At 45.5% G+C, this 14,714-nt stretch overlaps 1 protein-coding gene across 2 annotated transcripts in view; it reads left to right on the top strand.

Moving 5' to 3' along the window:
* Positions 1–9,177: 9,177 nt before the first annotated feature.
* The window catches only part of CPPED1 (calcineurin like phosphoesterase domain containing 1), a 111,704-nt gene continuing 106,167 nt past the window's right edge, over positions 9,178–14,714 (top strand). For both annotated transcript variants that reach the window (XM_036279649.1, XM_036279651.1), the window contains exon 1: positions 9,178–9,315. In XM_036279649.1, coding sequence (XP_036135542.1) covers positions 9,246–9,315 — 70 coding nt within the window. In that variant the 5' untranslated portion in view covers positions 9,178–9,245. The remainder of the gene's footprint in view (positions 9,316–14,714) is intronic.

The following is a 14,714-nucleotide window of genomic DNA, read 5'->3' on the forward strand; positions in this document are numbered from 1 at the left end:
ACAGAAACAGCCCTGGCCGGTTTGGCTCAGCGGTTAGAGCGTCGGCCTGCGTTCCAGAGAAACCCAGGTTCAGTTCCCACTAAGGGCATGTACCTCGGTTGCAGTTTGTCCCTGGCCCTGGTTGGGTCGTGCAGGTGGCAACCACTAGATATGTCCCTTTCACGTCGATGTTTCTCTCTCTCTCTTCCACTCTCTCCCTCCCACTCTATCTGAACAAAAAAATGAAAAAATGTCCTCGGGTGAGGATAAAAAAAAAAAAAAAAACCTATAGAAACAGACATTCTCTCAACTCTGGAGGCCAGAAGTCCAAAATCAAGGTGTCAGCAGGACCAGGCATTCTCCAAAGGCTCTAGGGAAGAGTCCTTCCTTGCTCCCTCCCTAGCTCCTGGTGGTCTCTGGCAATCCTTGGTGTCCCTTGGCTTGGAGCTATTATCACTCCAGTCTCTGCAGCTGCCATCACAGTCTTCTCCATGTCTCTGTGTGTCCACTCTGCTCCTTATAAGGCCACTAGTCACAGATTTAGGCCTACTCTAATCCAACATGACCTCAGATTAACTTGATCCCATCTGCAAAGACCCTATTTCCCAAATAAGTTCACTTTCACAGGTTCAAGTAGACATGACTTTTGAGGGGACACCATCCAATGCAGTGTACAACCATTTAAGATTGTGGTAAAACTTAAATGGCACCCCAATGAAAAGGCACAAATCCCAGTGCCCAGTGACTGAGTAGCTGTTGCTGTGCTTCTCTCATCACACCTGCAGCAGCAGGCTGTTCCCCTGACTCAGGTAGTTGGCTTATCTTAGAGTCTAGACAGTTCTCCACCCCAGCTGCATATCAGAATCACTTGGGGCATTTTAAAGACCAAAGCTGAGGTCTCACCCAAGACATATTCAATCAGAAACTCCAGAATGAAGTCTGGGAATAGATATGCTTTAAAAACTCCCAGGTGATGGATCTAACCCACTGGTAGGGTTGACAGCCATTCATTGAGACTAACGTGGTCAGAGTCCCCAGGGCTGAAACCCAGACTCACATGTTGGAGTGCCTTTGGATGCAGCCCTATTTCTCCAGAACATTAGCTCTGTAGAAACCTGGCTAGTGCTTTGGGAAGATAAAAACCAGTGAAACTTGTCAGATTCAAACTATGTGTAGTTGTTCCTTCTTGTGGGAAACAAAGTATCATTATGACGTCAGCAAACAGGATTTGCTTTCAACCAAACAGTGCCTGGTGTGACAAAGATGGAAAAATAAAATGAAAACAGAGGGAGAGCTGAGTGTGTCTATAGTGTCTGCCAATGAACTCAATGGCTTTCACTTTGGTCCTGAGCTTCCAAAGGCCGAAATCTTATCCAGAGATGGCCAGGAATCAACTGAAGTCACTTTGCGTGGACACATGACAAATTAAAAAAAAGCATGATGTAAGAGGCAGCCGTTGAAGCATGCGGGATTGTGTTAGTGTTGTCACCATCCATTGCGAACTGATCCAATAGTGGGGCATGTGGAGAAACGGAACTGAATTTTAAATCTGTCCTTAAGACTCTCAACTTTTGTGAGTACGTTTAATTGAGAAGTAAATTCAATTCAACATTAAGGGCTTCCTTTGTATCAGGTTCTATTCTAGACACTTGGTATATTCCAGTGGAGAGTTATATACAGATATCTATATCTGTCTGTCTGTCTATATCTTGGGGAGCTTACATCTCTGCAAGGAGCTTAAATTTAACATTAAATATACAATTGGGTTGAGATGATTGGAGCTTTAAGGAAAACCCTTATTCTTGTTGAGAAAGAAAAAAATGGTTTTTCACAACCCAAACGGAGTAACTATGAAGTATTTAAATGCTTCAGGAGGCTGAGTTCACTATTCAGATGAAGAAAATGAAGATTAGAAAATCAACGTAAGCGCCTACAATGATACCAGAAGGTTATTTACTTGGAGCGTTAAGCGCTGTATGAGAGATAAAAAATAAAATAAATGGATGAACAAAAGCCTAAGTGAGGAAATTAAATTCCAATTTCTGGGTAAAAAAGAATGGGAACAATGAGTATAACCTAATTCAAAGCTAAGAACTTTATTGGAGTAGTGAGAGATCCTTTTGGTTGTCTGTGGTCCTCATGCCAGTCAGGTGCCACTGGGCAGAAGAACAGAAGTAACAGGATGGGTTCACTGCTGCAAGTTGCTCCTTGTGGTTTTAATTTTCTTTTTTTTAATCTTCATCTAAGGACATTTTTGTATTTATCTTGAGATAGAGAGGGAGGGAGAGAGAGAGAAAAATATCGATGTGAGAGAGACACATCGAGTGGTCGGCATCCACACGACCCCAGGGCCCAGGGACAAACCACAACCGAAGCACGTGCCCCTATCAGGAACCGAACCCAGGCCTCTCTGGTCCGAGGGCCAATGCTCCAACCGCTGGGCCAAACTGGCCAGGGTTGCTCATTGTGGTTTTAAAGCAGTGCTGTCCACCTAGACTTTGCTGCCATGATGGGGATGTATGTATGTATGTATGGTAGCTACTGGACAAACACATGGATGCCCAGTTATTTGAATTGCAGGTAAACAACAAATAATTTTTTAAAAATTGATTGATTGATTGATTTGAGAGAGAGAGAGAGAGAGAGAGAGAGTAGAAACACTGATTTGTTGTTCCACTTACTTGATGCATTCATTGGTTGTTTCTCTTAATGTGCCCTGACTGGGGATCGAACCCGCAATCTTGGTGTGTCAGGACGACACTTTAACCAATTGAGCTATCTGGCCAGAGCCAAATGATTTTTTTTCATATAAGTATGCTGGGACATATTTTATCTGAAATTGAAATGTAACTGTCCTGTATTTTTTTTCTTTCTTCCTAACTCTGGTCACTCCAGTAACATGTGGCTATTGAGCACTTGAAATATGCCTAGTGTGACTGAGAAATTGTCACTTTAGTTGTATTTAATTTAAGTAGCCACATGTGGCAAGTGGATGCCATATTGGTTAGTGAGTTCGTTCTGAGGAAACAGAGTACATGAAAGGACTTCTGGCAGCGTGAGATTTCATCGACGATGATTTTAAAACTCAGATTCTCCATTCCAGGTTCTGAATGTCAGGAAGACCTGCCTCCGTGCACAAGAAGCTCAAGTGTGCTGCCGTGCTGGGAGGCCTTCAGTGGCTTATCTGCAATAATTACAACTACAACAATAATGAGCAATTTATTGAGCAATTATTATGTGCTATGTTACACACTTTAAATATTCTAAGATATCAAATTCTACCAACAACTTTATGGGTAAAAATCTGTAGGTAAACATTATCCCCACTTTATGGGTGACAAAAACAAAGCTCAGAGAGGTTAAGTGACTTGCCTAAGTGCACAGAGCTAGTATGTAGAATAAGCAAGTTTACATTCAGGTCATTAGATGAACCAGCCTAATGTATAAATGATTATGTCCTATGGACACAAATTTTCAAAGCCAAGACTTAAGAAACTTTTAAAGCCAAATGGTAGGCAACAAGTAAGATTGGCATAGGTCTAAAAAGTACCAAATGGTTGTGGAAAATGACCACAAGAGGCAGGAAGAGGATGTGAAGGGAAATCCTGGCTTTGCAACTTTTGGTAAATGGTGGGATGACTCCAGCCAAGTCACTGAGCTTTCTTGAGGCTCTGTGATCTTATTTTTAAAATGAGGTGAACTTTCATTTGGTTTAGGGGATAAAAGGAGATAATATGCATGAAATGCCTTGGCAGACACTCATAAAGAGTGATTACATGTGATAGCATACAATAGTTATAGTTTTCTAATAATGAAAACAAAATTTGTATGCTATGCAACTCACCTTAGAGAGTTGCAATGATGTCTGAAAAGTGTCAAGGAGATGATTTAACTTTTATGTTGGAAAACATAGGTATACCTGAGACATTTCAGAAATTTCTCTAGCATCTTGAAAAGCAGGAGAAATCTGAAAGTCTTGTTAATACCAAGCCTGTGGCAATATTGTAAAATCAGTCATTTAAAAAAAAATCCTCATTTTTTGGATCTGAAGTACAAAGAGCACTTTGACCTGGTCACATCTATTTCCACTTTTTAAAAAGTAATCAAATGTGTAAAACTGACATCCTCGTGGAATTCCCTTTACCCTGGCCCTACCTCAGCCCCTACTCCATCATTTGTAGGTCCCACTTGAAAAAGTTCAGGTCAGGATTGGGTAAAGATGAGTGGCATCCAGTGCCTACATTGCTAATTAATTACATTGTGCTTTCATGTGTCCATGTCTCAAGTGTGCTGCATCACAAAACCACCCTTCACTGAAGAATGATCATACTAACCTGAATTATGAGCCCAGCTTTGGGACTCTAACACTTCCAATGAGGACCTGATAGTCTGTGTTAAGGTTCTCCAAAGGAACAGAAACAATAGGATGTGTAGATATACAGAAAAACATTTATTTTAAAGAATTGGCTCATGACGATTATGGAAGGTGGCATGTCCAAAATCTTCAAGGTGGGCCAGCAGGCTGGAGCCCCAGGAAGAGCCAATGCGGCATTTCAAGTCCAAAGGCCATATGTTGGCTGAATCCCCTCTCACTGTGGTAGGTCATTCTTCTGTTCTATTCAGACCTTCAACTGATTGGACAAAGCCCACCGCATTATGGAGGGCAATCTGCTTTGCTGAAAGTCCACTGATTTAAATGTAAACCTCATCTAAAAAACACACTCATAGAAACATTCAGAATAAGGTTTGGCCAAACATCTGGGTACCAGGGACCAGCCAAATTGACACATAAAATTAACTATCACACCATCTAACCAGGAATGACTATGCCCATTAAAGTAAAGCCCAAGCAATTTATCCTAAATGAGGCCTGGGGCTCTTAGGCCAAGCCTACTGGCTCAAGTCCGTAAGACAACCAGGCTCATAATCCTATCAACCTTTGTCACCTAGTTTCACAAATCTGGGCAGATGACAAATGAGGGAAGGAGGTAGAGAATGAGTACTTGCTAGGGGCAGATTCCGGGAACAGTGAGAAGGGACAGCTCACAGCCTGCCAGTGAGGAGCAGACAGAAGATCTATAAAAAGTAGACAGAACTATACAAGCTCTGCTGCCTAGGGCCTTTGAATGTGAAGACAAATCGTTCTGCTTGCTTCACGGAGTGAGGCTATAATACAGGCCAGCACAGCAACTGCTGTCCTTCATAATCTACCTGGGTCTCTAAATACCAACACATTTTAACGGGCAGTTACAAGGGGCGGGATGAAAGAAAAAGGGCAGTTTTTAAAGAGTGGGGGAGGGGGCATGATAGTCACTAGCTGATATGCTCTCCCTCCCCTCAAATGCTCACTTGTATATGGGGAATGTAGTGGGTTATCTATTGGCTTTTTTTTTTTTTTTAAGCCATTCCCCCTTTCTCAGGACAATAGTATCCTGATCTCATTTGCAAAGATCTCTGCATTCTATCCTTACGCAAGTAGTATGGGTAAGATTGACAGAACTCCTCCAGCGGTGGCCCTATAGGTTCAGCAGGTCTAACCATGCCATTTACCCTTTGACCTTGCTTCAGAGAGGAGCACATATTCAAACTGGCACTGTAGTGATGCAAGGGAATGTTTAATGGGGCTAGTGAGTATCTTAGGAGGATGTGGTCTAGAACTGCTATAGCCATGTTCCTCCTGTGAAGGGGGAGCCTGGAGCTTCCAAGTGATGAGAGGGAATCGTCTGTGGAGATTAAAGGTAAAAAAAAAAATCACAAAAGGCAGAGAGGATAAATGGAGAGAAGCCGGACTCATAACATCATATGAACAGCTGGATCACACCTCACCTGAAGCTGCTTTGGGGGTTTAATTTATACATGTCAATGGGTCCCCTCCCCCCTTTTTCTGATTAAGCCACTTTGAACTGATTTTTAGTTAATTGCAATGAAATGATACTGGCTGCTATAATCAGTGACACCTGAACAGAATCTTGAAAGAAGAGTAGAATTTTGACCAGAAAAGAATGAGTTGAGGGGTATTTCAACAACAATAATAATATTAACAATATCGACTATAGCAAAAATGTATCAAGCACTTCATATGTTCCAGAAACTCTACCTATAACTTCATTTACTCCTAACAAAAAACCATATGAGTTCATTTGAGATGAAGCTCAGAAAGATTATGTGACTTACCCCACGTCACACAGCTGAGAAGTGGATGGGACAGGACAGCCTGATGTTCAGGAATATGTTCTTCTCATGATGCCTGTCTGCCTCCTCTAACCTTTCAGGCAGACAGCTAAAAAGAAGAGTCTATGGGCCGAAAGACCACGGTCAGGGGAGAGTAGAACCACTGACCTGTACTGTGATGAAGGGAAAATAGGGCAGGCAATGTTTTCAGAGGTCGCTGGACCGAGTGGTGGACAAGGTATTATTGCAGCCGTGACTACTGTCAATGCAAGAAATATCCAAACCTGTGGAGAATTTTTATGAGAGTCTGAGCCCAAACTGATGACATACGTCAAATGCTCCAGAGAGTACCAGTTTTGCAGCTTCCTTTATGCATTTAAAATTAAGAAGGGAACTAAGGAAGATTACATGGAGGTGGGAGAAAGCAAGGTGGGGACTGAATTATAGGACAGTTAACAAGATTATGTGCTCTCTTGAGGGTTAATACCCCCTTTGAGGGGTATTACTTCTGGTCTTCAAAGATGTGTTAACCTAATGCACAAGAACAGTGGACAGGGTTGGCTTAAAACTTTTTATTAAAGAAACTATATGCCTGGTCATGCCTACCCATCATGACCTGCCCACTTAGGAATTTATGACCAGATCACCCTGTGAGGTTACTTCCACAGAACCCCCTTTCCTTCCATACATATCATTACCAACTGTGCAAAGGGCTGAGGCACAAGAGCAGAGGGCTATGAAAAGAATGGGGGAGACTTAGTTTAGACCAGGAAAGTGTACAAGTGTGTAGGGTAAGGCTTTTCCATGCAAGTGTGACTTAAGCAGAGGCACTGATGTTCAAATAAGCGTGTACAGTCTAAGCCAGAAGGAACTACATATGCAAAGAGGCTAATAGATTTGCATGTTTAAAGAGCTGAAATAGGATATGTAGCTGCAATGTTAGTGGGTGAGAGGTAGGAATGGGCTGGATCTTGTAGTCCTTGAGGCCCCCATTAGGGCTTTTGATTCTCATTTTTCCATTTCCCCCTTAAACTTTTCCTGAGAATCCTCCCCTGGGCCAGGCCATACCCAGGTAGCAGGGATACAGTGATTAATAATAATGAAAATGATAATGGCTGATATTCATTGAACACTACTTACCACTTGCTATTAGAACTACTGTTCTAAGCACTTGGCTGCACCAAGTCATTTAAGCCTCCTGGCAACCCTATGCTGAGAGGTTAGAAACTAAATAACTAGTTAGAAACTAAGTAATTTGCAAGCTCCAAGTACCAGTAAGTGGTAACAGGCAGTCTGACTCTAGAACTGCTAGGCACTTAATATTCTTAATGTGGGGGAGTGCAGACATAAGAAACAAACCTTAGAGAATTTTTAGATGACATATGCCAGAGAGCAAGATCTCAAATTCTCCTGAGAATAATAGTTTTGCAGCTTCTTTTATGCATTTGAAATTAAGAACATACCATAGAGGTACGTCTTAGGGTGATTCCTCTGAATCTCTACACTAACCACTATGATTTATTACCTATTGCCTAAGATTAGAGGACACCCTTCCTGGTCATTTTAGCACTTCAGATATAGGTAGCTAGTTAGGAAGAGAATTTCCCAAACTTGGCAGAACTAAGAACTCTTGGGTGAGTTAAAAACAGACTCTTCTCCTGAAGATTTAGTTTCAGTAGGTCCACCCTGAAATTTGTTGGTTTTTTGTTTTGTTTTGTTTTGGTGATAAATTTATTCAAACATATCTTTTCATATGGACTCACAGTCGGGTCTTCTCCCCCATTCCTTCACTGGGTTTATTTTTAATTTTGGCATTTTAGATTCTTATATTTTAAAATGATCTTACGTAGCCTGGCTGGTGTGGCTCAGTGGTTGAGGATCGACCCATGCACCAAGAGGTTGCCAGTTCAATTCCTGGTCTGGGCACATGCCCAGGTTGGGGTGGGGGGAGGGCATGAAGGAGGTGGCCAATCCATGTTCTCTGTCATGGATGTTTCTCTCTCTCTCCCCCTTCCTCTCTCTCAAGAGTCCTGTAAAGCAGCTACAGCCCTGCTTACAGGGTAATTTATAGCTATAAGTGCCGCTAACATCAGGAATATCCATTCTTGCTACTTCAATTCACATTGTAATGGAGGTTCCTGGTGTTGGCCCAGAGGGAGAAGAAAGACGAGTAGGCATGAGGGCCCCTGGTGAGGACTGGCTGGACCAGCACAGGCAAGAGCAGCCTGGAATTTATATTTTTAACAAGTTCGACAAACACTGGCTTGCAGTTCAGTTCAATGGTTTTTGCTGGATCCTCGTTTAAGTCAGCTGCTGCTTTGCTATATTTCTAGGTGTGTCACCTTGTGCAAACTGCTTCACCTCTCCGAGCATCAGTTTCCCTATCTGACAAATGAAGGGAATGATACAGCACCATCTCCTGGGGCTGTTGCGTGGATTAAGTGAGCTGCCCCCAAAGTGCTTAGAGCGTGTCTGATATGTAGTGAGCAATGAAGACAATAATAGGATAGTGATGATGACAGGGAAGCTGAAGACCCTGGTGATTGTCATAGATCACAGCTGGTGCTTGGAGGACTGTCCTGAGACAGGGCTCAGTCCTGTTGACCTTAAAGTACGGTTCCCAGATAAAATACAGGTGCCCAGTTAAATAGGAATTTCAGATAGACAACGAAAAAAATGTTAGCCTAAGTGTGTCCCAAACAGTGCATGGGGCATGTTTATACTAAGCTAACATTCACTGCCCATCTGGGCGTTCTGCGTTTGTATTCGTTACACCTGACAACCCTACCTGTAGGGAAGGGCTGGCCCCCAGCCTGAGCCCGAAGACACCCCTCCACGCACGTGGGCTCCAGACTGGGGGCCTCCACTCGCCAGGCGCCCCAGCCGACCCCAGAGGGGCCGCTCAAGCGTCCGCCCGGCCCAGGCGACGCTAGGGGCGCCCCAGCGGCCAAGCCCGCGAGCCCGCCCGCCCGCCGCCCCGCCCCGAGCCAAGGGTGCCGCCCCCGCGGACCGGGCGGGGCAGGCAGTTGGGCTGCGTGGAGTCGTCCGCTCCCTCCCACGCAGTGTACTCAAGCGGGACGAGAAGCTCGCTGGCCATGTCCGCGGCGGAGGCGGGGGGTGTTTTTCACAGAGCCCGGGGCAGGACCCTGGACGCGTTTCCCGCAGGTACTCGGGGAGGGGATGACTTGAGGACTGCGGAACCTTCCGCCGGGGGAACCTTCAGTCTGGGTGCGCGCGTCTCCAGCCGGACCCCTTTGGGGCCGCAGTCGGCGCCGCGGACCAAAATAACGTCTGCACAGCCGGCGCGGAAAGGCTTCCCGGGCGCTCTGGAGACCAGAGGAGGCGGGTCGCGGAGCCCCGCGGGCCTTGACCTAACTTCCCCGAGGGGACAGTGAGGCAGCGAAGCAGTTAGTGGAGCGTGGGGTTGGTTTCTACGCCTTGCCTAGGACTCGTGACTCAGCACGCCGTGGCCTCAGTTTCGCCATCTGTAAAACGGGAATAATAACAGCGGGTCCGTGTGGCACGCGATGAGTGTCAGGTGCATGCCCGGCCCCTGTCAGAAGTCGTTATTTTTATTACGTCGCTCACCTTGATGTGTTTTATACGCCGCAGTCACAGCTCTTTACTGTAATATGAGTCATCCCCTAAAACGGTAACAGCGCCCATCAGAACAGGAGAGAGGGGCGCCTCAGGAGTCGCGTGCGAGTTCAGTGCTTGGACTTTGGATTTAGATAATCTGCCTCACTGTAAAAATGGGTTTGTGAGGCTTCTCGCAGGTAACAGATTAACCAGATTTTCCTTGGAGCAGATCGACACTGTTTTTGAAACCCAGCGTCTGCCACAGACTAGGTGCTGCTGAGTGAAGGTTGGCCCTCGAGCTCTAAGTCCTGGTTCCTTGGTTCTCTCTGTGGCTTTGTGCTGCCTGGAGTCAGATTCCCTCCCTTGCACTCACCCGTGCTGCGACCCAGGGGAAGTCACAGAAGCCCTGCTGGATCTGGCTTGTGCTCACCTTCCCTGCGTCGTGCTGCCTGCTTCCCCTCGCCCAGTTGCCACCCTGGTTTTCTCGAACTCGTTGAAAAGGGCCAGCTGTGGTCTCTCTCTCCTCAGGACCTGGGCTCTTGCCCTTCCCTGCTCCCATAGCTAATAGCTGGGCTGGGGGCTATCTTCACAGCTTATTTAAAGTTAAGTCACTTCTCAGACAGATTGTCTCAGTTTCTCTCTCTAAAGGAGGTTCCTCCTGCAGTCCTGTCCTAAAACCTTGTTCTTTTGTTTCTTTGCAGCTGCTGGTGGGGAGTGGGAAGATTCTGGAAGAGCATGGGGTCCCGGTGGGGGCAGAAATGTAGCTGTGGTGGATTTGGGGAAGTGCAGTCCGCTGTAGTGCCCGTTCTCTAAACATTTTAATATACTTTTTTTTTGCCCATTATGTGATTTTTGAGATTTATCCATATTGATATAAGTAGCTCCAGTTTACTCATTTTCCTGCTGGGCAGTATTTCATTGTATAAATATATACTTTGGGCATTCTGTTGCTGTATATGCTGAGTATCTTCCCTTTGTCTCTCTGAATTAGTCATCCTTCTCCACCTGCTCCAGGAGGATAACCTCTAAGGGCTTCAGTGGGCTCCTTGTCCTCTGGCTTTCCATTGGGTTCAGCCAATGGAGAGTCCCGACCAGAGAGCAGAGTAAGGGGGGATTTAAGTCAAGGTATTTATTCCTCCACTTTACTCCCTGTGGGCTTTGGGCTGGTTATATTCCTTACCCTGAAGGTCGCTGCTTTCAAGATAGTCTTTCCATGGGACATTCTTTTCAGATGTGGGTAACCACTTGCTCCCTCCCTCCTTTCAGATGTAGGAGCGGCAACAGCTCTGTATTTCTATCTTTGGGCTCCTAAATTGTCTTTTGTAGTTTTCTACACTCAACACATCCCAAACAATCTATTTTTAAACCCTCCTTTAGTTATCCTAATTCTGAATATGCCAGCTATTCCCTGATAATAATGGACATTGAGTTGTTTCTGTTTTTTTAACTCTTGGTAACAGTGCTGTTATGGACATTTGTGTACACATCTCCTTGTGAACACATAGGGAAATTTCTCCAGGACACATACCCAGGAGCAAAGTTCTGGCTTTAAGGTATAATCCCCAGCTTTACCAGATCTTGTCAAATTGCCTCCCAAAACCCTGGCACCAGTTTATACACCCGCCAGCAGTGAATGAGAGTTCTTTGTTACCCTCTGCAGATCTCATTTCAGTTCAGAATGTGTTTATTAGGTTCCTGTTGCATTCTTTAGTATCTTGTAGAGCTACCAAATGCAGACGAGGGGATAACTGGTAGACTTCTGGGCCACTGCAGTGGGAGGAGTCGGGATGTTAAGCATTGGTCCTGGGTGATGGTGGGTTTGTTAACTGAAATCACAGAATAAGGAGTAGGGTCAGGTTTGATGGGATTGTTTTGGGAAGTAATGGCTTTGAGTTGCCATCAGGAAGTATGACAGATCTTGTGGGGTATAGTGCACAGCTGGGGTTGGAGGTGTGGTTTCTACCCACAGAGAGGAGAGTAGGTTGTATTGCTGTAGGAGTCAGTGACATTGCTAAGGGGGAAAGTGTGGCGTAGTGGATGATGTGTGTCTCTGTGTGTGGAACCTTAGGATATGCCAGTGTTTAGGGGGCAGGAAGAAGAAAAAGATACACTGAAGGACTTAGCAGAAAACAACCAGAAGTTTTGGAATATAAACCCAGGAGCTGACCTTGGCACCAAAGTTGGGGAGGAGGGCTGAAGGCAGGATGGTACACAGGATCAGATGTTGACGATGTCCAGGTGAATGTTAGCTGAGCAGAGAATGGCAGGTTTGATTGTTTTGTCGCCTGGAGGAGAACAATTTCAGTGGAGATGTAGGGAGACACCTGGTACATCATGTTTGAGGAATGGCAGAGAGTGAGGATCTGAAGTCAGCAAGGGTAGGATTCTGTTTGCAACCATAGGTCAGTAGCAGCTTAAGGGAGGAGCCATGCAGAAGGACGCCTGAAGGGTTTGAAATAGCAATAATGATCGGAACAATAGGAGCATCTAACATTTATCAGGTGTTTGTGCCAGGCAGGCACTATACTCTGGGTTGTATGTGGATTATGCCATGGAATCTCCAAAACAGTCCTGCTGAGGTAGCTATTATGATTATTCTCCTTTTATAATAGAAAAAAAAATCAAGCTCAAAAAAGACTAAGCAACTTGGCCAAGGTCTCACAATTGGTATGAGATGGATCTGAGGTTGAAAATGCAAAAGGCAGGATAATTGTTGGAGAGAGATATTGTGGAGATGGGGAAAGATGGGATCAAGGCCTAGGAAGAGCGGGTGACCCTGGGACCAAATGTACTCTTTGACCATCTCTCCATCCTTCTGTCCATCTATCCAACTGTGTCTATCCATCTATCTACTGGGCCATCCACCCATCATTCTATCCATGATATGTCCCTATCTTCATCTGTCTCTCTATCCATCTGTCTTTGGTTCATTCACATGCCCACTCATCCAGTGTACTAAGCACTTGCCTTTTCCCAGCCATGGTGCTAGATGCCAGAGGGAAAAACAGATGTGTTCTGCACCTCTGGCACGTAGCTACTAGGAAAGCCTGACATTAACCTGCCAGTCACACAAACCAGTGTAAATTGCAGTTGTGGCAAATGTCAGAGAAGTGAGGGATTGGTACCAAGAGAGCATTAATAAGGACGTTCGGGGAGGGCGTCCTTGAGGAAGGGGTGTGTCATCTGATTGCTGGAGGATGATTAGGAGTGAACTGGGCCTTGAAGGGAGGGCAGACCATTGTGGACCATGGGCAGAGCAAGTCTGAAAGTCTGGCATGGTGGGACTGGAAAGGGAAGGATGAGTGAAGAAAGCACTGGGTCTGGAGCAGTGTGGTATGGGAGGACACTGGAGAATGGGTTGGGGGTAGGTGAGTTTGTCTTTGCCTAATGGCATCAAAGGATTTTAAGCTGCATGTGTATAGAATGTCAGATATCCACTTTGAATCGAATGGCCTGTCTGCAGCAATGACAACAAAAGCATTTCTCCTTACGAGGAACTTGGGGTGCAATCTGATTGGAAGCTGGAGCTCAAGAATTTGCCTTGGAGCATCATTTCCACTGCCCTACATTGTTTATTTTCAGCAACTGGAGGTGCGTGTGGTCATGGTGGTGGGGCTTTCGATGGAGATGGTGGGATGCTGAGGTGTTGAAGCCCCCTAACCCTTTGGAGCTTCCACAGGCTGCCAGTAAGGCCAGAGAACAAGAATTGTTCTCATGGAAAAGACTAGGTGGGGGGAGGGGTACATGTGGGGAGGGAGTCTTAGAAGATAAATTGATGAGATAGAAGAGTGAAAATTACCCTGGACTTCTCTAGAAGTGGGGTCTGCACTTGGTCTCCTGTGGGTCAAGCAGCCCTGGTGGGCATGCCCAGTATGGGTCCTGTAGCACAGGGCTTTTGGAGGCTCGTCCTTGAAGGCTTAGGCTGTGAATCCCTGGTCTTGTTGGTTTACTTCACTGGGTGCTGAATCCCTAGTCCACAAAGACGCCTTTGTTGCTATCACTGGCTTTTCCCTGGGTTCTAGTTCTGTTAGCATTGCTGGTGACTTTGAGAGATGCCTTTAAGGTCCATTGTCAGTCCAGGCTCTGCTGGAACGTAGAACCTTGAACCCGTAGAGTTGCCCCAAGGGCAGGCCTGGAAGCAACTGGCATTTCCTGTCTGTTGCCCAAATACATACTGCCTGTCAAAGGGGTTCGGTTAACTCAAACAACAGTGCCTAACATCACATCCCCGACACGGAAGACTCTCACTTGCTACCAGAAGCCCCTACCAGCCAGTTAAACAGTTGGTTTCTCAAGTGAAGTCTGGCAAGTGAATGAATGTCTTAGTCTGTTCAGGCTGCTGTAACAAAATACCACAGACTGAATGGTTTATAAACAGCAGATACTGCTCACCGTTCTGGAGGCTGGAAGTCTGAGATCAAGGCACCTGTAGATTCGGTGTCTGGTGAGAACCCTCTTCCTGGTTCGCAGAGGGCTGTCTTCTCACTGTATCCTCTCATGACAGAAGGGTGAGGAAGCTCTCTGAGGTGTCTTTTCTAAGGGCAATAATCCCATTACTAAGCCCTCAAGACCTAATCACCTCCCAAAGGCCCCCACTTTCAAATACCATCACATTGGGGCTTAGGTTTCAACGTAAGAATTTGGGGGCGGGGGACACAGACATGCAGCCTCTGGCAAGCACTGTACTCTAAGACCATTTCCCCTGGTGATTTACATGAGTAACTGTTCCCAGGCATTTCTTCCCACCGTGTTAACAGGAGAAGCGTGGCTTCAGTCATCCATTCCCTGTTAACATCGTCTGCTAGGCTCTGCCGACAGATGTTTACAGAGAGCAAATTGTACATGTCTCACCTGAGAAGGCTCACATTCCTCAGGCTTGTTCAAATATTCATTTTAATCAGGCAAATTGGTAATTATGTTTCCTCGACACATACCCTCATTAAGACCACTTTTTCCTAGCAAATCACTGTCTTTCTGAAAAGTTT

Source organism: Molossus molossus, unplaced genomic scaffold, assembly GCF_014108415.1.
Source record: "Molossus molossus isolate mMolMol1 unplaced genomic scaffold, mMolMol1.p scaffold_m16_p_3, whole genome shotgun sequence".
In the NCBI taxonomy this organism is placed as follows: domain Eukaryota; kingdom Metazoa; phylum Chordata; class Mammalia; order Chiroptera; family Molossidae; genus Molossus; species Molossus molossus.